Source organism: Platichthys flesus, chromosome 23 (assembly GCF_949316205.1).
Source record: "Platichthys flesus chromosome 23, fPlaFle2.1, whole genome shotgun sequence".
Lineage (NCBI taxonomy): Eukaryota > Metazoa > Chordata > Actinopteri > Pleuronectiformes > Pleuronectidae > Platichthys > Platichthys flesus.
In genome coordinates this window covers 3,482,153-3,501,459 of record NC_084967.1, presented here as the reverse complement: position 1 = coordinate 3,501,459, position 19,307 = coordinate 3,482,153, and the positions used below count along the sequence as shown (strand labels likewise).

The window sequence follows — 19,307 nt, the reverse complement described above, 5'->3', positions numbered from 1 at the left end:
AAACAACACCGTGAGAGCTTGTGCCTCTTCGGAGGGGCGCTAAAACGTAAAAGTTTTCCGTTGTGAAGTTAATGATTCATAACAAGAAGTCCGCGTCTCTACCGGTACCCTTTCAAAATAAAAGCATGTAGTACAAAAAGGGAAATGAAATTGTATGACCTTAAAGCGAGCAAATATTTCACAATAAAATAACAAAGAGACTTCAACAATATTAACAATAACATAGATTCGTTTTTTTCTGTGGGGAGAGATTAGCCAGCAGTGGCATTAAGCCACCACATCTTCAGCGGTATCTCCAGACAAAAAATGAAAGTCATGTTGGTAAGCCACCTGAGTTTTTTAAGAGGAAACTTTCTGAATTCAGGTCATCTCAAGACACGATGCGAAGAGCCTCCCCAAAGCAAACGGAAACAAGCTACCTGTCAGTATTCTTTTCGATCTTTAAAGAAGATATCTTAAGATGATAAATATAAAAACAATATGTTTTGAGCTAATCTTTTATTTAAAACTAAGTTAATGATTTATTTTTTGGGAATAAGTGTTTAGCTATAATTAAGTTCATGAGTTCAGTTTGAGAACATATCTTTATTATGATCCCAAAAGAGGTCACTCTAAGTTGATAATTATTTTGAGGTGCACAAATCTTTATTTATATTGAGATAATAAAAGTCTTTAGTTATTTTTATATCTTTTTATGTCGAAATAGTTCAAGAGAGACCACTACAAATGAGCAATGTTATTGACATTGATGGAGTTTTAAATTTGAATGTGTCTAATTACAAGGCTTAATAAATCACATTACATCTTTCTTTCAACCAAAAATCCTTTGCGCTGGTTAGGGGGTACTCTGCAGAATTTTTTCTTCGAAGGGGGTACGCCACTGAAAAAAGGTTGAGAACCACTGATCTAGAGGCTGGCAGGCAGACCCTAAACTACTAACGTCAGAGCGGTATCATCAAAATAACCATGATCAGCCCTCACACTACAAGCTCACCAAGTTATATCACTGATCATTTACTGGTTTTGATCCCCAAAGTTCCAGGCAACTGGTAGTTTCAGTGTATGTCAGCCACAATTAAAAGAAAAACTTGAAAAGGTATGAATTCCAGTTCAAGCTGCCTTGGTTTGTATGTCTGTGAGAGTCCATCCATTTCATTCTTGTGAACGTCAGCTCAAGGGAATTTCTCCAAATCGGGTACAACGTCACGTGACCTCATGACTAAATGTATGCTGACTGAAACTGTTCTGGTTTGCAGAGGCAAATAACTAAAGGGCGCAAATTCTAGTTTTACAGCCGAATACAAAAGAAGATCTGAATAACACAAACCCAATTAAGAGCTAAAGCGTTACTTTATCTTTCATAATGCGCAGGATACACAGATTGGTAGTAATGACTAAGTGTACAAAACAGCTGGTGAGTGTGTGAATCCTGCAGATTGAGACACATTTTAAACCATTCTGTATTTCTTTTCTTAGATTTTCAGACGAAACATCAGCATCTAGGTTACAAAACTGATCAACATAAACAAAACACGGTTGGACATTTAAACCCACGGTTTTTATTTGGATCCTAAAAACTATATTGACACGATTGACAACATAACCCGGCTCAGAATGTCATTTCTAATTAAAAAAAAAAAAAAGAACCAAAATAAATAAAAAAGGATTATGTCATATTGCTGTGGTTAATTTAGCTGTTGACTTGTTACCATGGAGAGATGAGTAAACAAGAGTGAAAACAATGAGCTGGGTCAGACTGGATGTAGACGACAGTCAGAACGTGACGTCTTCACACATACTGGTTCTGGCTGCTGCTCTGGTACATCTGCAAAATCGTTTTTATGATCAGATTAAATGATTTTGGTTCGGCTAAAGATCTGGTTTCTAATATGAATAAAATCGATGGGACGGGTATGATTAGGAAATAGTGACTAGAACATGAACCACTTCTGTTATTTATGAAACTGGCTAACATTAGAAATTCAGTAAAGAGTTAGAACATGGTGAATCTGCCCTCAGATGCCTGACCAAACACGGAAATAAATTGTATAAATTGTTCCCAGGAGGAGGTTTAGCAGCATTTTTGGGAAACTTCACATGATCATTTAACTTGGCAATTAAAACCGTTGGAGTTATTTTCAAGCAAAAAAAGACAAGAAATAATCCAGTTACACTTTGTTGCTCAACCGTGTTATACTTTGCAGAGCCCAGCAGGGGTCAGACGTGTGTCCGTTCAGATGTATCTGACTGTCATCCACACCCAGAGTTCCCTTCTCTGTGAGAGAACAACACAGTCAAATCCAACCAGCCTTTAAAAACCACTCCAGAGACTTTCTCTCTCACACCATCTCCACTCCTGCACGGACGCTTGGTAGTGAGTAAGGACAACCGTGTTTAAAAAAAAAAAATTATAATACAATGAGGATTTACTTGTACATTATCTAAAAAAAAAAAAAAACATTAGTCACATTAATACAGAAATAAACAAATGGCACATTGAATTCCTAATTTAAAAATAAAGTGGTGCTTCAGGAACTTTCTTACTGAGGAGACAAGTTAAATAAATTACTACCATAAACGTTACATACAAATCTGGAGTAGTATATACAAAGGAGTTATTAGACACACACCAAAAAAAAATCTACAATTTCAATTTTTATGTTCAACAAGACAGCAGTAGAACCATATTTTACTGAGCAGGGTTTGTGTTAACAACGGTGGGTGTGAGTGGTTGGTGTGTGTGTGTGTGTGAGGAGGAGGAGGGTGGCTAAAGGTGTAAGAGGGTGGGGGGCAGGCTGACAAAGTAAAAAATACAAAATAAGTGACATGATGTTCGGAAGCTTCCAGCTAAACGTTCAATTTTCTCTACAAACTAACTGATGTAAACTCGTCTATGTACAAGTCCCAGCACTGAAGGGTAGGGGGCGCTGAGGTGAAACACCGGCGTCAAGCGGGTGAACCGATGATGTAACCGAGTCACACTCATAGTTTGCCCCACAGACGGGGATGGAGCCCGACTCTCCACGTCTCAACATCATTAAAGGGAAATGAGGGGATCTTTCCTCCGAGGTCTTCTTCTCATACTTGCATGCTCAACTTTGCACTCACCACATCAAACTGTCAAAATTTAGACCGTCTGATAAACCAAAATTTCCCCACTTAAAAATTTCACAGAAATAATTTCATACGCTCGTCTCCAAAAGAAAAGTAAACACTGAAGTTAGCGTCATGGATTTACTGTGGTCGCTGACTGACTCAACTCGCCACCTGTTCATTCAGGCATTAATATTAAAATGACTGATTTGGTGTGTACATGCTAAATTAACAAATAAGGTTTATTTCCTTCATTTGCTTTTAAGTAAATTCAAGAAAACAATTAAATCCTTTAGGAACAATTTTGTCATATTTATTAACTTTAGTTGAAGTACAATCTTGCTCCAGATAAACAGGTAGCATACTAACTAAGCTTACCAAACAGCTAGTGCTTATTAAGCCGGAAGTGTGTCCCGGCTATTAAAGCTAACCAGTTAGCTATAGTTGCTAATCTCAGGCTAATAACTTTTGACAGGCTTTGAAAGAATTTCTGCTTTTTAATAAAAAATGATTTAATGTCACTATAAAATACTTTGTTGTTTGCTGTAACGTTTTCAAACATCTGCAAACTGATAGCATTTCAAAATAATGAGAATAAGACTCGGGTTTAAAAAATGTCACCATTTCCCTGTAACAAATATCCTCTCAGAAAAGGACAGTCAGTGTCCATCTTTGAAATCTGCAATAACTCTGTGGAGCATCCCATAATATCACTCTGTTCTTGAGTTCCTTCCTGATCCCTCTCACATTTAAAGACATCACTTCAAAATAAATGTTTCCTTCTGCATCCTTGGAAATCTGAATGTTGTTAGTGGTCAACAAAAAAGAGAAAGGAGAAAACAAGTGATGGGAAGTGGATTTTGTAAACACTCGGAGGGAAAAGTTCACCGACACGATACCTGACTGATTCTAATCTCCCGCTGGCTCCACTGGTTTTGTTCTCTACGACTGATTCATGGCTTTCACAGTATAACGTCACCGGCGTCTGCCGAGGACGAGCATCCACGTCGCTCCGGTACAAATTTTGGATTTTAGAAAAGAAAAAATTAAGAAAAGAAAAAAAAAAGGAAAATCCTTCATGATCTGTTGAGGTGTCCTCCCTCTCCTTCCCCCCCCTTGCAGCAGCTTTGACACAGTCCCCTTCTCTACGATTTGTACGTACATCGGCTACATCAGGCAGTGTGAGGCAGAGAGAAAGAGAGAGCACAGGCCTCTGAGGACCGGAAGAAAAGAGCCTTTGTTCCTCTGGGTTACTTTTGGTCCGTCAACCCGTCAGTCAATCTTCCACACTTCTCCTGAGCGGCCTCACCGGTCGTGTGATGGGCGGCCGCTGCCGCTGCTGCTGCTCCATCATTCCTCCCCCGGAGTGTTTTTAAAGGGTGCGCAGGGTTAGTAGGAGGGAGAGGTTGTGGTTTAAAGGTGGCGGGTCTGGAAACATCATCATGCTGCTCCTTTGTGCACACACAGACATCCAGCGCACATAGTGGTCAGACGGTCAGGGAGGTGCCAGGCTGCAGCTACTCGTTGAGATGACAACAAGTGGTTCTTCTGGGTTGTTTTATATTTTTTTTCATTTTTCTCATATTTTTTTTTATAACAAAAACACTGAAACGTTGTGACGCGAGGTTATTAGTTCAACACTAGCGAACAGAACAGAGCTTAAGTGGTGAAAGCAGAGCGACGTCCGCCCGGCGCCGCAGCGCTGCTCATTCGGTCCCAGGTGCATTGCTCGTTTAAAGAGTCCACCCTATGCTCTAGGCGTCCGACAAGCAACTCTGAACACTGTCCATCCACAGCTGTGCGTTCAGGCTGTCCTGGGCACAGAAGTTATACACTCGTTTGGTCGTCTTGATCTGAAAAACAAAAATAAACAATTTACGTTTTCACCTCTGTTCATTTTTAATGTGAACAAGATCACGCAAAAACTATTTGAGAGATTTCCACAAAACTGGGGTCAGGGAAGTTTGGTGTCAAGGGGTAGATCCAGGGATCTTTCTTTCTCTTCCTTTAAAGGTTCAGTGTGTAGATTTTAGTGACATCTAGTGGTGAAGTTTCATGTTGCAGCTGAATACCCCTCACCCTCCCAAACAAGAAGGAGAAGTTCGTTTTTTTCCCCTCTACTCAATCTGCTGACATGACCTGAACAGCGAAGGGGACTCACATCAAAGAAGGCCTTCTCGTCTATGTTTTTCGGCGCTCCCATGGTCGGTGTCCCGGGAATGACAGACTCCACCTCCGCCAGCTCGATCATGCCTTTGCACTCCTTGTCCTGCCTGCTCTCGTAGTATCTCAGCTGAGGAGAGGGACACGTTGTTAGACACAGAGGTGCAGGCAAATCAAAGCTCCAGGCTTTTCTCACGTATTTATTTTTCAAGTCCTCTCACCTGATGTTTAGTCTTGTCCAGGACAAACCACCGTGGTTTCCAGGGTTTCAACAATGCCCCTTTCTTGAACAAAATGCCTTCATAACTCCTGATGGGCAAAGGTGGAAAAAATAAGACATTGGGCATTTTTTACAAATGTACCAGACACCTCTACAAATCTGTCTGCGTCAGAGGTGGTGGCCACAGACCTGTTCTCGCTCTCCGTGCTCTGGAACTGGCTGTAGAGGGTGCTGGTGCTCGGCCGACCGGCGACAGGCGTGGAGGTGGCGCTGGCCTCGCAGTCCATGGCCAGGTTGATGGAAGACCCCGCGCTCTCCTGCAGGTAGACGCCTTGAGAACGCCGCTGGTGGCTCAGGTTGGACGACATCAGCAGGGAGCTGGAGAACGACGGCTGTGTGGAGGAGGGTTCAGAACGTCACCACAAAGAACCTTGTCTCTTGTTGGAGAGCAGAAGCAGCCGCAACGTTCACAGTTACATAAAACTGAATTCAACCTGTCTGAACAAACTTCAGTTCACTTACTAGAGAAAGTAAATAAAAACAAACCAATGACTTCAATTTAAAAACAGTCACTAAATGCTTGTTTTAATATAGAACTTGTCTAGTCTTGATGACAACTCAAAGCTCATTGCTTGCCCCCATGGGCATAGGAATGGATGAGATGGGGATCGAACCAGCGAAGTTTTTACATTCACCATGAGATTTTTTCCAACAGGCTGTATTAACTTTGTATTAACTGTGGTTTTGTAACAACAACACAAAAAGATATTTTAAGCTGAGTAGAATGAAACCAGTGCTACCTTGCTCTCCAGTTTGGTCTCCGCCCTCTGCGTGGTCTTGATTTTATCCCACGTGTCCTTCCACTTATCTGACGTTTGGCCGAGCTCCGCCTCCAGACTCTGCAGGTCCTGCAGCAGCTTGGTGATGGCGTCGGGCACCACCTTACTTAGGCCGTCGTAGCACGGCCACACGATGTGCCGCTGCGACTTGGGCCCGCTGGTGTCGGGCTTCTCCGGCGTCTCCTCTGCCGCGCGCTCCTGCCGGACCCTTGCCTCCCAGTCGTAGGACGGCCCCTCCGACAGGGTCTCCTCCATGTAGAAGTCCCACACCTTCAGGTTGGAGATGAAGGTGTACGGCCGCAGAACCTGCAACACACAGTTACTGTGAGTCCGCTTTGTTGCTTTAATTCTTCAGTGATCATTCAGAATGTGTGTTCTTTCAACTGCTGCAGACTGTTGCCTTAACTCGAGACATGAGTGTCTCTGTCTCTCAGCTGCTGTGTGTCTTTGCAGGGACTCACCTCGTCATCCTCAGGGCAGAACATGTAGTTGAAGAAGACGGGTGTTTTCTTGTTGAGTCTGTCGATGTAGTCCCACACAGATTTACACACCTGAGGGCTTCTCCTCTCTCCACCTTTCTCCTCATAAAGGACTCCTGCGCAAACACACAAACAGGGAACTCAAACTGCTTCTATGGCTCTTTTACTCAGAACAGCCGCTTTTCAGGCTCAGTAATGTGGTTACCCAGCTCGATGCGTTCGTAGTCTGAGTCGAGCAGGAAGGTGCGGAAGCGGTTGGACACGTAGTGGTAGGCCAAGAACTTCAGGTAGTACTGACTGAACTCAAACTCCATGGGGAACTGGAGGTGGATCTGAGGGGGGAGGGGCAGAGAATCAAATAATCAAATAAAACAGTTCACTTCTATCTTCAGGTTTGTTCGATGAACCCTGAATGAGTTAATCTACTGCACATTAATTACTAACGGAGGTTAGCTGGGTTTTGTTTTCATTTTGTTTGTCAGTCTGTCCGTTTGCAGGATTACGCAAAAACTAATCAATGGATTTCCATTAAATTATGCATAAGAGATTCAGTTTTCTTTAACGTTTTAATTTTGATTTGTCAAAGAATAATTCATGCATCTTGATTAAAAATAAAAATCTAGATCTAGGGAATTTAAATGTTGTTTCATAAGGGGCCCAAATGACTGTTGGGCATCGGTAGAGGTATTAGCTGTATTTGGTGCCATTCTAGTTAACTTTTTTTTCTATTAAATGCCAGCTTAAGTACTTGAAAGTTTTATTTGTGAACTAAAGTACAGATGTCAAGTTGTTATTGGTGTGTACTTTCTGCTCAGAAAGGTGCTATTGTCATAAAGCACAGAGGAAATAGACTGAGGAAACACTAAGGACAGTATCATCTGTAGGAACAGAAGGAACAGTTCGAGAATAGTCAGATCCCTGAAACAACACATCCTGCGTGTGATAAAAACGACAGAATCTACGTCACACCTCAGCAAAACAGGAAATAAAAGTCAGACTTACAGGTAAACACACAGACAGCATTATAAATGATTATATTCATCTCTACATATAGCAAGAGGGAGGAGAACTGAATTACTTTTACACATGGCTCTGGACCAAGTGTCTCTGGTCACTTTGCAGGATTCTTGTTGAGCAAACATTTCTTGGCAGATTAAAGCATCTCTGTCATTTCTAGTAATTCCTGCATTTCAATAAACTGTTATTTCAACCTGATTCTGATCTTCACTTGTATCACAACGCTGCAGGTCGAAAAATAAACGTGCATCTCCGTGGACCCACCTGGTGCACGCAGTCCAGGAACTGCAGGAACACGGGGGTGAAGCCGCTGCTCTGGCTGCTCAGCGTCTGAGCTCCACGCTGGCTGAACTTGTGGCCGAATGAGAGCCACTCCTTCTCCACCAGCAGCCGGAAGCCATCAAAGGTTCTGTAGTAGGGATCGGACAGCAGCTGCACCAGGGACACCACCTGCACACAGACAGAACGTCACAATAAGCTCCACTCGGAGAACAGTTCTCAGCAGTTACGTTTCATGGTGTGGGTCAAACCTGTGTGGTTACGTCCCAGCCGTCCTCCAAGCTGACCATGACCGATGAGCCCGTATCGAGGAGCTCCACCACAAGGACGGACACCTGCAGCACCCTGTGTAACTGGACACACAAAGACACACACATTGTCAGAAACAAATAACCTCACAATAGGTCACACAATAAGCTATTTCCCCTTACTGAACACACACACCTACACACTGAACACACACACACACACACACACAAGTATGGATTTAAACCATTGAGCACTGACCAGAGCCATCCACTCAGACTCCTCCAGGCACCGCAGGAAGCTCATGTTGGGGTCAGAGGTCTGGGAGCTCGGCACGCAGGCCTTCATCAACTTCTTAAAGCTGTTCTTCACCTGCCGCACGTCACACACCTCGATGGGAACCACCTCCCACTGCTGGAACGAGTCCTGCTTCCCTCCCTGAGCAAGACAGCAGTCAGTTATTCCAAAGTGTTCAATACTTTAGGCCCTTTACATGTGAGGGTTTACAAACTCTGCACTAGAAGGAACACACTCCATTCCACCACCGTGTCCTTCATCACCTTGAGCTGGGACTTGTCTCCGATGATGTAGAGGTAGGCCTTCTGCTGGCGGAGGAACAACGCTTCGCTTGGGCCTCCATTGGCCTGCAGAGACTCTTTCCCAGCCAGACGCGTCCCCACGTCTGGGTTATAGGCACTAAGACGCCCGCTGCCTCGGATACTGCCCCATTTACCTGCAATACACACACAGTTAGATCAAGTTCTTTTTAAATCAATGGGTCAGAAAAACACTGATCATCAAACCTTGTGTAGAAGTCATAACCATGTTAAACAGCCTTGAAAGAATCATTCAAAGTTATTAGACCTCAGTGGTGGAATCATCCTTTAAAAACACACTGAAAGCCTTAACCAGCCATGCCGCTATACACAGGCAGAAATGACTGACGGCTACCCAGTCCAGTCTGCTACAGCAAGCTGCTGCATTATGATGACACTCAGATTGTTAACACTCAGAGAAAAATAATCAAACAGGAAACGACAAACGTCAGACAATAGAGCTGCTGCAACACCAGGAGAGGCATGCACACACAGCAGCTCTGTGGCAAACAAGAGCAGGCACAACAGTCCATTAGTCTGCAGAAGACAGCACACTACCGGGGATGATGGCAGACACACTGACGCTACTGTTAAAGAGATCTGATTGGTTAGAAAAGAGTGGAGGGAAGGGTGTGGGCTGTGGGGAGTAGCCTACTGTACCTCTAGCAGGATTCCTGGCCTTAACAGACACTTTGGGCTGAGAGAGGGAGATGACTTTCGCCCTTTGACCCAGAGCTGAGGTCAAATGACAGAGACGGCCCGTTAACCAACAAAGCCACACAATGGAGGATGGTTTCGCACATACACACACACGCGCTCACACTCATGGATGGATGGACTGCCTCATTCATCATCCTCCTGGACCAGTCTCAGTTTCAGTGACAGGTTTCAGATTTAAAACATGTTTCACACAACTCATTTTGAAATCAGAGCCATGACAAACTGACTGATGCTACAGGAGCAACACACAAGCACAAAAAAGGGTCTCACCTCCTCTGCTGAAGGTTCCAGGAACATCCTCCTTGGTTCCCATCACCTGTTTCATCAGGGCGCCGATCTTAGGCGGCCGCAGCTTATCTGAGGAGTCTGTGTTTACATCAGAAAACAACACTGTTACTTCACCAGCTCTGTTACTTCAGTGACACTACAGGATATTGATGATGTAACTAAGTCAACAGTATGGTAATCCACCCACCTGACGTGCTCATATGTGTGGAGGTGAATCCGCTGAGTGTGTTCCTGCCGCTGTTCTCACTGTATGAAGGCATGGAGCTGATGATGGCCTGCAGGTATTTCTCCTGCTCCAGACTGGTGGACTCTGCCTGGGAGGGAGCTGCAGAGAGGCACATGGAGACAAATTTATTTTAGTGGCATATAAGCTGCAAAAATACACTTTTTTGACAAGGCCATGTACACTAGTGTCCTCATCCTTTGCATCTTTGACATTAAATACCACTGGAGTCAAAGTGTCACTTTATAACCCTGAACTCATCAAGAAACTTAAAAAGTAAGGGAACATGTCAGCATCATGTTCTGGACACAATAAGTTACATGAATCATCAGCTAGATGCCTAAATTGTCTTTTTCTTTTCACCTGTACTGGGGGTGTTGGGGGACTTGAAGAAGCCCGCCACCCCCTTAGCGTGGAGGCCTGCGGAGCGAAGCAGGACGGCCTTGGTTCTTGAATTCCTCCAGCAAACCACTGGGAAGCGGTTCTGACGGTAGCAGCGGCAGATTCTCTGGATGGTTGTGTCCGGGATACTCTGAGGCACTATCAGCAGGCCGGGGTAGCTGTAATACACACACACACACGTATCCTGTATTAAACACTGAGGAGATACTGTGCATATACTTACAACCTCTCGCTTCTTTCTCTGTCTATGGCGCACTCTCTCACCTCCTGCAGACGGTGTACATGCGGTTAACAGTCGAAATCCTGAAGGGCTCGTTCTTGGAACGTGTCAGGCTGTTGCTGAGCGTGCCCAGACCCAGGCGCTGGTAGTCTCGACAACACGCTCGCTCCACCACGTTGCTCATGGTCTGTCTGTCGGACGAGCGCATGGTAGAGGAGAGGGTGAGCGAGCTCTGCGGTTCCAAATCCTCTGAGACTGTGGAGACACACAGAAAAGCTCACTGGATGTCCCTCATTTCAAAATCACGAAATATAAATAAATAAATAAAAATGTACTCTCAAACATATTCTGCCACATGTCTGTATGTTTCCTTTAAATTCACTGATGTGTGACAGAGAACAGATCATTTACTGACTTATAGAGCTTGATATAAAGCTTCATTTTCATCATCTTTCGCAAATCATGTCCTCTAACTTGTTCTACTTAAAACATCAAAAGTCAAAGTGGGTGCACTGGAAGCAGTTGTAATATAGTTTACTTGTAGTGTGTAGTGTGTATAGCTATCCACTATAGCTTTGAACATTGTAGTATAGAAAACACTGTGCTTACCTGAGATTTCATCTTCATCCAGCTCGGACTGGAAGCTGCTCCTGTTCTCCCAGGTGGGCGGAGAATACTTCTTCCTGGTCACATACTGCCGACCTATGGTCCTTTTGGCACTTTTCACCAGGTTCTTGGAAAGTGTCCTGAAATAAACAAAGAGGGAGGAAGAGAAAGTTAATTGTTTTTTACAAAATGTTCCAATGGAAGTTGCCTCACATCCACTTCCTGCTGGGTCTTTCAAATTTGAAGCCGTCTGAAAGTCCAGCTGACAATGGGCTGTTTTGGGTGTTCTTGAGTGCTCCTCTCATTACTTAATCAGATGCGTGCACAAATAAATATATCAATCAATCGGGAATGGCTGTAGCCCCTCGGTCATACAATATACTGTAACCTCATATGACCTTTAGCCTAGAAAAATATAAAAGGGGCAAATTCTTGAGCAAGAGGTGCTAATTAGTGACTATGGATTCACAGGGAACTATGAGGTCGCCAGCTGTAACTCAAACTGATGTTACAGATGTGAAGGATGACCTGAGTAATCCTACATGAAGTTACTGCTCTTTGCCCGACCTGCAGGATGTGATGGAGTCAGAGGTACGGAGTAACGGAGTTACTACTCATTCTGCTGACAATTATGTGGAGCTAAACTAAGTGTTCTAACATCCTTAGTTTCTCCTGAATAAAAAACAACTTTCACAAACAAATTCCTGCCTTCATTCATTCTACACAGGTTCCTTACTTGAGCGATTGGTTCTTGTCCTTGGTCTTGTGCTCCACCACCATTTTCCCACTCTGACCCACAGTGAAGGCAAACGTGCCCTGGACGTGCTGAGGATACCGCAGCTTGTGCATGTGCTTCCTGAAAACCTCCGCCAGGTCGGACGCAACCTCCTCATCAAACGCAATCTTCATGAGCTACAGTCGTACACAGAGAACAGAGGAGTCAGGGAAGAGAGAAGCATGCACAGAAAATAAAGGATAAACGGGTCTTGTTGTTTTATGAAAGGAGCCAAAATGGTTCTGTGTACCTGGAAGGTGCAGGAGCGTAGCTGAAGTCCCTCCTGGACAAACTGGTCCATGGGTATAGTGACTGAGATCCTCTTCTCCTTGGTCAGAGAGGCGATGGGGAACGAGCGAGTGATCACTTGTTCACCCACTGTAGGAGGAAGATGCAGAAGAAAGAGCTGGGTTCAGAGGAGTCACAGATCTGACCCAAATCTATCGGTGTGAAGTGTGTGTGTGAGGTCTCACCCAGTGGGTCTGTAGGCGTGCCCTTGAAGATGAGTCGGTAGGTGGTGAGGAAGATGGCACCCTCGGCAGGAAGCAGAGGTGGACCTCCCATGATCCCTGTGGCCTCCTCGCGGCCGTCGGGAATCAGGTGGACCCGCATGCCCTCCATCACCAGCTCCTCACCCGGCAACAGAATCGGCCTCAGCAGCTTAGGCTGAACAGACAAAACACAGAAGAGAGGACGACAGGGAGTCTTATTAACGATGTCACAGCAGGAAGAAGACAGACTGGTGTCAAATTTCCTGCATGATTTTAACATTATATTTCATCATCATTTACCTACATAATATAAGGAATAGCATGTTGTAAATAGAAACTGTGGTAACAAACTGTAACACTTTCAACTGAAACATGAGTAAATGTGTCATCCAGCAGGAACTCTAGTAACATTTGATATAATCAAATATCTTCTAATGATATTTGAACGAGCACTGCACTCAAAATCCACCACCATGCTGAGTTACTGGATGACCGGCACTGTTTGGGAGGTTACGTATTAAAAAACTGATGAAATGACTGCATCACTGTTGCATAATAAGAACATCAGCCAAGTTGGACTGGTGGGATCTTGGAACAGATGATGTCACAAACAAAGACATCACAGATGATGTTTTTATTCATGCGATGTGTTTCTTATAAAACTTGAACTAGATTTATTTTGAGCAGAAGCTGAGGATTTAATATAGCTTTGCTTTATTGAAAGGACTCTGCTTAACAATGGCACTATGAAATAAGATGGCCATGGTCCCTTACATCACTTCCTGTGCTCCAGTGAGGCCAGGAGAGCTTCCTAAGGAACTCCAAAACTGATAGGATATATATATGAACTCTGGCAATCGCTTTCATAAACTGCTACTCAACACCATATGTCACACATATCCACATTCCAGCTGCAGTCGCACAGCGGACGCAGGGGAGTGTTTTAACTGTTTGGACCCGGATACCGAGACGTCACACCACAATCTAATCTCCAATACAATGAGCTGATCTTTAAATGCTCAGGATGTGCGAAGCTTGTGTGTGTGTGTTACAAAGTGAAATGGTGAAAGGAAACTGTGAGTAAAATAAACAAAAGGGAGTGATTAAGACAATACTGCTCACATGGAGTTACAGTATCTGAAGCTGAGGGGTTACATGTTTAGTCACAGGCCTTTAGTGAAATGACAAAACATGAGGAGTCAAGCCCTTCTGGAGAACACCACACCCTTCAGACTGAAGGCACTCCAGGTCTGCAGCACCTCTGGGAGCTGCAGCAGCCAGGCTGAGCTTAACTGAGGCTCAAAGACCAAACAGCACAACAAGGGGGAGCAATCACCCCGCATGCACTGGTGAGGCGTGCCGTGAGTCACACGGTTCTGTCTCTGGCGGAGAGACGTACCTGCTGTGGCACTGTCAGCCTGAGCTGTAAGGATTGGTGGAGAGGGGAGTGGGCGGGGAAGGCTGGGGTTCTGCGTGGCCTTTCTCCAGCGGGATGTAAAAATAGGAATTGGTTACCTTTTGGATTGGAGGCAGTCTCTTACTCTCCCTGTGGACTGCGTCCAACGTCTCAATGTGCATCTGAACAATATCTGCAGGGACAAAGACAGAGCGTTGAAGATGTTAGAATCCAGATGATGCTTTTGTGTGATGCTCTCTATGCTAGGTAGCCAGATCCCCGAGTGTGGCATGTATTGGTGCTTCCGTACCTGGTATCATGGTGTGGAGGGCCTTAAGGTGCTCGTTGGTGACGCCGCTCTCATTGCACACTTTGTCGACAAAGCGGTTGATGAAGCGCACCACAGAGTTGGCCACGTCTGAGCTCTCTGCGTCTTCGAAGCCGCTCTCGGTGTCGTAGCTCTCCGCCATGCTGCCCGCAATACTACAATACAAAACAACCAGCTTTAGAAAAGGGCAAAACAAGGCAGGGGCTGGAATTTAAATCCTTGCTAATGAATTGTAAAACATTTCATATGAAATCCATAAGTAGAGCTTAAATAAGTAATAACAATAATTTCTATTAAATAACCATCTGTTGCGTAATTATCAACAAATCAGAAATATAAGGAACTGAGTGTTGTGGCATTAAAAATATTGTGTAAATAAAACGGTCATTTTTTTTTTCAATGGATCAGTTTGAATTATGTCAGAACAAGAAGGAGCCACAATCAACTGTTAAAGAAAGAGTGACAGAGACAGTAATGTATAGCAGGCGAATGCTCATCAATTATTATTAGAACAATTATGACAGTTAAATATGAATGCATTAATAAATTTAGTTAAAGGGATACTGCACACTTAAATCTGTTTGAGTTGTAAACTGAATTAAATGACGGTTCTTTAATGGGATACATTAGTGCTGGTTTTATATCACATTTACTAACAAATTCACATACACACCCGTGGTAAAAAGTGAGGCTCTAAGCTGGGAGTGAAGTTACAATTTAGAGTAGTTAATATTGCGCAATGTTGTATGTCATTTTGCACTGATTGTTTTATTACTTTTGCACCTACATAATGTGAGTCTGACCCCTAGGTGAACACCGAAAGCTGCCCATACCTGTTTGTGACGTAGCTGTTGCTAACGCTCTCCACGTCTGCGAAGCCCGTGTTCCTCAGCAGTCGGTTCTTGCTGGTGTCCAGCGGCAGGAGCAGGTAGCTCATCCTGTTGGCGTAGTGGATGGCCTGGCTGAACACGGTGCTCTCCTCCTTCTGTACTCGCTCCGTCTGCATCTCCTTGCTAAGTGTCGGCCACAGCCTGTTCTGCTCCGACGCCAGGTCCAGGGCGCTGATTTCCCTGCCATCACCCGAGCCGTCCTGCTGCTCCTGAGAACAAAACAAAAGGAGGTTCTATTAATGACTAATCATCTGAAGACGGCGGACATGAGCAAGCTGGACATCTATTAGCTGTGGTGAGAAGTGTCTTCTAAAAATGAATAATTAACATTTCTTCTACTGCAATAATGAGAAGGATTAACACCAGATAGAATAGATATAGATATCAGATAGAAGTGTAAGTACTCACCAGGTTCTTATGCTGCTCTCCATCCTCTGATTCCAGGTACAGAGCCCTGATGTGGTTCTGGACGTCACTGTAGAACATGGCCTCCCAGAACTGCATGGTGGTCCACACCATGTGCTCCTGTACACAGCTGTAGGCAAACTGAGTGATGCCTGCGCCGAGTTTCTATTAAAGGAGAAATATTATGAAGGAGATCCAAGCAACCTCAATTTAACCTGAAGCACCTCTAACTCACTGAAATGTAAAGTCCATGTGGACAGGTTCTGACTATGTAAGGTTTTGGGCTATTACAGTTGAATTAGTGGATCCTAGATGACTTTTTTGGCTGATGCTGGTTATGAACTTACTCTGCAGAAGGCTGTGACCAATGGGAGCAGGGCAGCTGCGATGCCATGTTCATCCATGTGTGAACAGTCCTGCACAGACAAAGAATAGCAACACATCAACAGGCCGCATGCACCTCCAATATGATGAGGGCCATAAAACAGGACAGTATTTTAAATATATTATTTTATTATCTCTACTATCCATTGCATTTTATGTCTTTAATGTTCTATCAATTATTTAACTTTTTACAGAAGTAATGTGAACAGACCAAGATGCATATTTGTTCAACCTGCTAAATTGTCGTTTAGCATAATTTCATATCAGCTGGAATTTTACATAAGTAATTTTTACTATTAAAAGAAAGAAACAAGTTGTATCAAAAAGCCCGTGAGTACTCACACCAATGATCAAACAGTAACCAGATAAATAGGCTAAATGCATTTAAGCTCTCTGTCTTTGTAGGAAAATACAAAGTGAAATTTGCAATGCACAGGGAGCATAATGAGACCCAGTGTTTCCCATTAATGACCTAGACTGTGGCAGCGCGCCATGTTCTAATTATCAGAATCTAACTTACAACGGACCCGTGCTGGAACAAAATCAAGAACACCAAAGGAGACTGTTGAAGAGGCTGTTGTCATTAGGTTGGAAAAACAACTTCTCATGACTGTTTTAAATTTTTCCTAAAGGCTTGCTGCCACACTTGAATTACCAGATCCCGTTCAGGACTGAGGGCTCTGCTAGAAGTGGTTTACATGTAGTTATTGACAATGTAGCATGCAAATGATTATCAAGCTACTATTGAAACTGTCAAAATGAAGGACAACCCTTGATTTTCAGCACTGTAATAATATTCAGCTCCCCAAATCCACTACTATCGATGCTTACCTGTAAGGTGCAGTTCAACATGCGAACTATGTAGTCAAACTGCTGGTCATCCAGCACAGCTCGGTTCTGCAGGACATGCTGATTGAGCTCCTGGGTCAGACAAATCCGGGCTGCCCGTCCCTTCAAGGCCCGAAGTACAGCTGGCATCAGCTGAACAGAGGAGGCATGAAACACAATCAGAACACAACATCTGGGACATACACACAGACATTTAAAAAAAAGTATTTGAGGAAAAGACATTTTAAGTTGCTACAACCACTGGATAGTGGATTGTCTGTTTTTTGATCATTAATGAGAAATGTAAGCAGAATTTTGTGGCCGTTCATTCATTGGTATGAAACTGTGCAGCGACGCATCGCACTCACCTTCTTTGCCTCCAGCATCTTGTTCTCAAAGATGTACGTGATGCAGTTCCTGACCACCTCCAGCCTGCGGGCGCTGTTGGCCATCACGTTTCCGTTTCTATCCACAGTGTCTCCTGCAGAAGTGGGTGATCAGACACTTGTTTATCACTGCAGCACTAAACTAAACCCCATTAAAACACACACTGTAAGACAGAGGGTCTCAGTGTAAAGTTTACACAGGAAGTTTGAAGTACCACGGCAGATGATTCCTACATAACTACATATGATATTTACTATCAAACCCAACTTTACAACAAACTTAAAACAAATGTATCTGTTTGTCTTATCACTGTATCCTTTTTTCCTCTCTTCACATTTTTACTGAATAAAGTCTGTTACCATATTTCTTAGGAATTAAAAGTAGTATAATTTGTATGTATAGTCTGGTCATTACACTGGTTGGCAGATCCTAAATTGGCCTAAGGCAGATATATTTGCATCTGTGTATATGTTGGGCTATATTTTGGGTTAATTTAGAAATGGTGTCATCATACAATTTTTCCAGCAGAGTCCGCTCTGACACCACAGTTCACAATTATCTCAGTATTGTCTGCTGGAAGTTGTAAACTAGTTTGTGAGATGCATTGACGTAAAGCTACATGTATCACTTCCCCTTTTCAATATAATTCAGACATATAATTTTCTATATGTGCAAATAATATTGGTATTTATACCTGAATGTTTTCTGCCTTAAAATCAGTCAGGCTCCATCCTTTTGGAAAATGCACTTTTGTGTCATCCTACCCGAATGCATCAGCTGATGTCTTGCAGTTTCAGACTAGTGCAAAGGCCTCTCTACCTGGTGTCAGGTCATTGATTGGACTTAAAAACTGTGTCAAATGCTATGAACCGCACTAGTTGCTGAATACTATTTTACACAGCAACCCAGACACACAAACACACAGAAACAGTTTCAGCTCACCCAGTGGTGGCCCGGACGGTACCATGGCCTTGAGCTCCACCTTGACCACGGGAGGGGCATTCTTCAGCTTGGCAGTAGCGTGGTCGATGAAGAGCTGCACTGCAACGTCGTCCAGCCCAGGAAAGGGCGGCTTATTCGGTGGCTCGTTCTGTCGGTTTTCTGTCGGCCGCTGGACATTGCGCATCGCCACTGCGGGGTATGGATTCTCCTGGAAGAGGGAAAACACAGAGAATCACTGTTAAAGGAACAGAATAGAGGAGGGACACATTTGAGTATTGGTGACATAAAGGAAAACAAAGAAGAAGGTGGAAGAGAGGGGGATTAGTCTCGCGACATTGGGTGAGTAAGATGGGGAGAGAAAAAAGACTCAGAGGACAACACAGAACGAGGGCCAAACAATGCTAAGTTTAAGTACGTTTTTGAAGAGCTGCTCAGCGAGCTCCTTGACGTGGTTCATGACTTTGTGTGGACACGTCTCCTCTTGTCGTATCCGCTCCACCTCATTGGCTACCAGCTGTGAAAACATGACAAAGTTCCCATCAGACTTCCCATCAGATTAAGAGTGACACAGACTAACTTTTTCTAATAATCTCATTTATATCCGTAAATTAATGCAATGTGTTTTAATCATTACTTTATTTAGTTTGACATTCATTATATTGTTTTTTATATACATGTAGTTAAAGTATTTTTATATATATATATTTCAGATTTTCTTTCCATCTGTTCAGATTTTAGGGTTTACCTGAATATCAGTTAAAACTAAATGCTTAAACAATTTCTTCATGGTTCACAAACAACGTGTTACAATATGAGATGATGGTTTGTGGGAGGGCGAGCCACAAATTATTCAGAAGTTGTTCTGCACATTGTGCCAAAAGACTCACATCATCAAATAGGTCATTGGCTCTGTAAGGAGGCCCCCTCTCTGACACGAAACCTGCAAACGCCATGCCGTCCAACACCTTCATCAGGAAGTCGTCCTCCGTCAGCGATCTCTGACCCAGGAAGGCCGCCTGCAGAAACACACGTTAGCACCAATCTCCTGTGTGTACGTGCGATCTGATCTGAATATTCCTTCATGTAAAGT

At 43.7% G+C, this 19,307-nt stretch overlaps 1 protein-coding gene across 6 annotated transcripts in view; it reads right to left on the bottom strand.

Annotated features, from left to right (window-relative positions):
* Positions 1 to 1,536: 1,536 nt before the first annotated feature.
* The window catches only part of sbf1 (SET binding factor 1), a 54,625-nt gene continuing 36,854 nt past the window's right edge, over positions 1,537 to 19,307 (bottom strand). For 5 of the 6 annotated variants that reach the window (XM_062382756.1, XM_062382759.1, XM_062382760.1 and 2 more), the window contains 30 exons: positions 19,105 to 19,233; positions 18,633 to 18,731; positions 18,218 to 18,425; positions 17,257 to 17,369; positions 16,892 to 17,041; positions 16,024 to 16,092; positions 15,680 to 15,841; positions 15,215 to 15,480; positions 14,364 to 14,536; positions 14,173 to 14,246; positions 12,640 to 12,832; positions 12,417 to 12,544; positions 12,128 to 12,303; positions 11,395 to 11,531; positions 10,830 to 11,040; positions 10,527 to 10,723; positions 10,128 to 10,265; positions 9,923 to 10,018; positions 9,593 to 9,667; positions 8,897 to 9,069; positions 8,598 to 8,774; positions 8,342 to 8,443; positions 8,076 to 8,261; positions 7,000 to 7,126; positions 6,777 to 6,910; positions 6,277 to 6,621; positions 5,666 to 5,868; positions 5,478 to 5,565; positions 5,255 to 5,386; positions 1,537 to 4,946 (listed from right to left, as the gene is read on the bottom strand). In XM_062382756.1, the coding sequence (XP_062238740.1) occupies positions 4,848 to 4,946; positions 5,255 to 5,386; positions 5,478 to 5,565; positions 5,666 to 5,868; positions 6,277 to 6,621; positions 6,777 to 6,910; positions 7,000 to 7,126; positions 8,076 to 8,261; positions 8,342 to 8,443; positions 8,598 to 8,774; positions 8,897 to 9,069; positions 9,593 to 9,667; positions 9,923 to 10,018; positions 10,128 to 10,265; positions 10,527 to 10,723; positions 10,830 to 11,040; positions 11,395 to 11,531; positions 12,128 to 12,303; positions 12,417 to 12,544; positions 12,640 to 12,832; positions 14,173 to 14,246; positions 14,364 to 14,536; positions 15,215 to 15,480; positions 15,680 to 15,841; positions 16,024 to 16,092; positions 16,892 to 17,041; positions 17,257 to 17,369; positions 18,218 to 18,425; positions 18,633 to 18,731; positions 19,105 to 19,233 (4,560 nt within the window). In that variant the 3' untranslated portion in view covers positions 1,537 to 4,847. The remainder of the gene's footprint in view (positions 4,947 to 5,254; positions 5,387 to 5,477; positions 5,566 to 5,665; positions 5,869 to 6,276; positions 6,622 to 6,776; positions 6,911 to 6,999; positions 7,127 to 8,075; positions 8,262 to 8,341; positions 8,444 to 8,597; positions 8,775 to 8,896; positions 9,070 to 9,592; positions 9,668 to 9,922; positions 10,019 to 10,127; positions 10,266 to 10,526; positions 10,724 to 10,829; positions 11,041 to 11,394; positions 11,532 to 12,127; positions 12,304 to 12,416; positions 12,545 to 12,639; positions 12,833 to 14,172; positions 14,247 to 14,363; positions 14,537 to 15,214; positions 15,481 to 15,679; positions 15,842 to 16,023; positions 16,093 to 16,891; positions 17,042 to 17,256; positions 17,370 to 18,217; positions 18,426 to 18,632; positions 18,732 to 19,104; positions 19,234 to 19,307) is intronic. The other variant, XM_062382758.1, reaches the window with a different exon arrangement.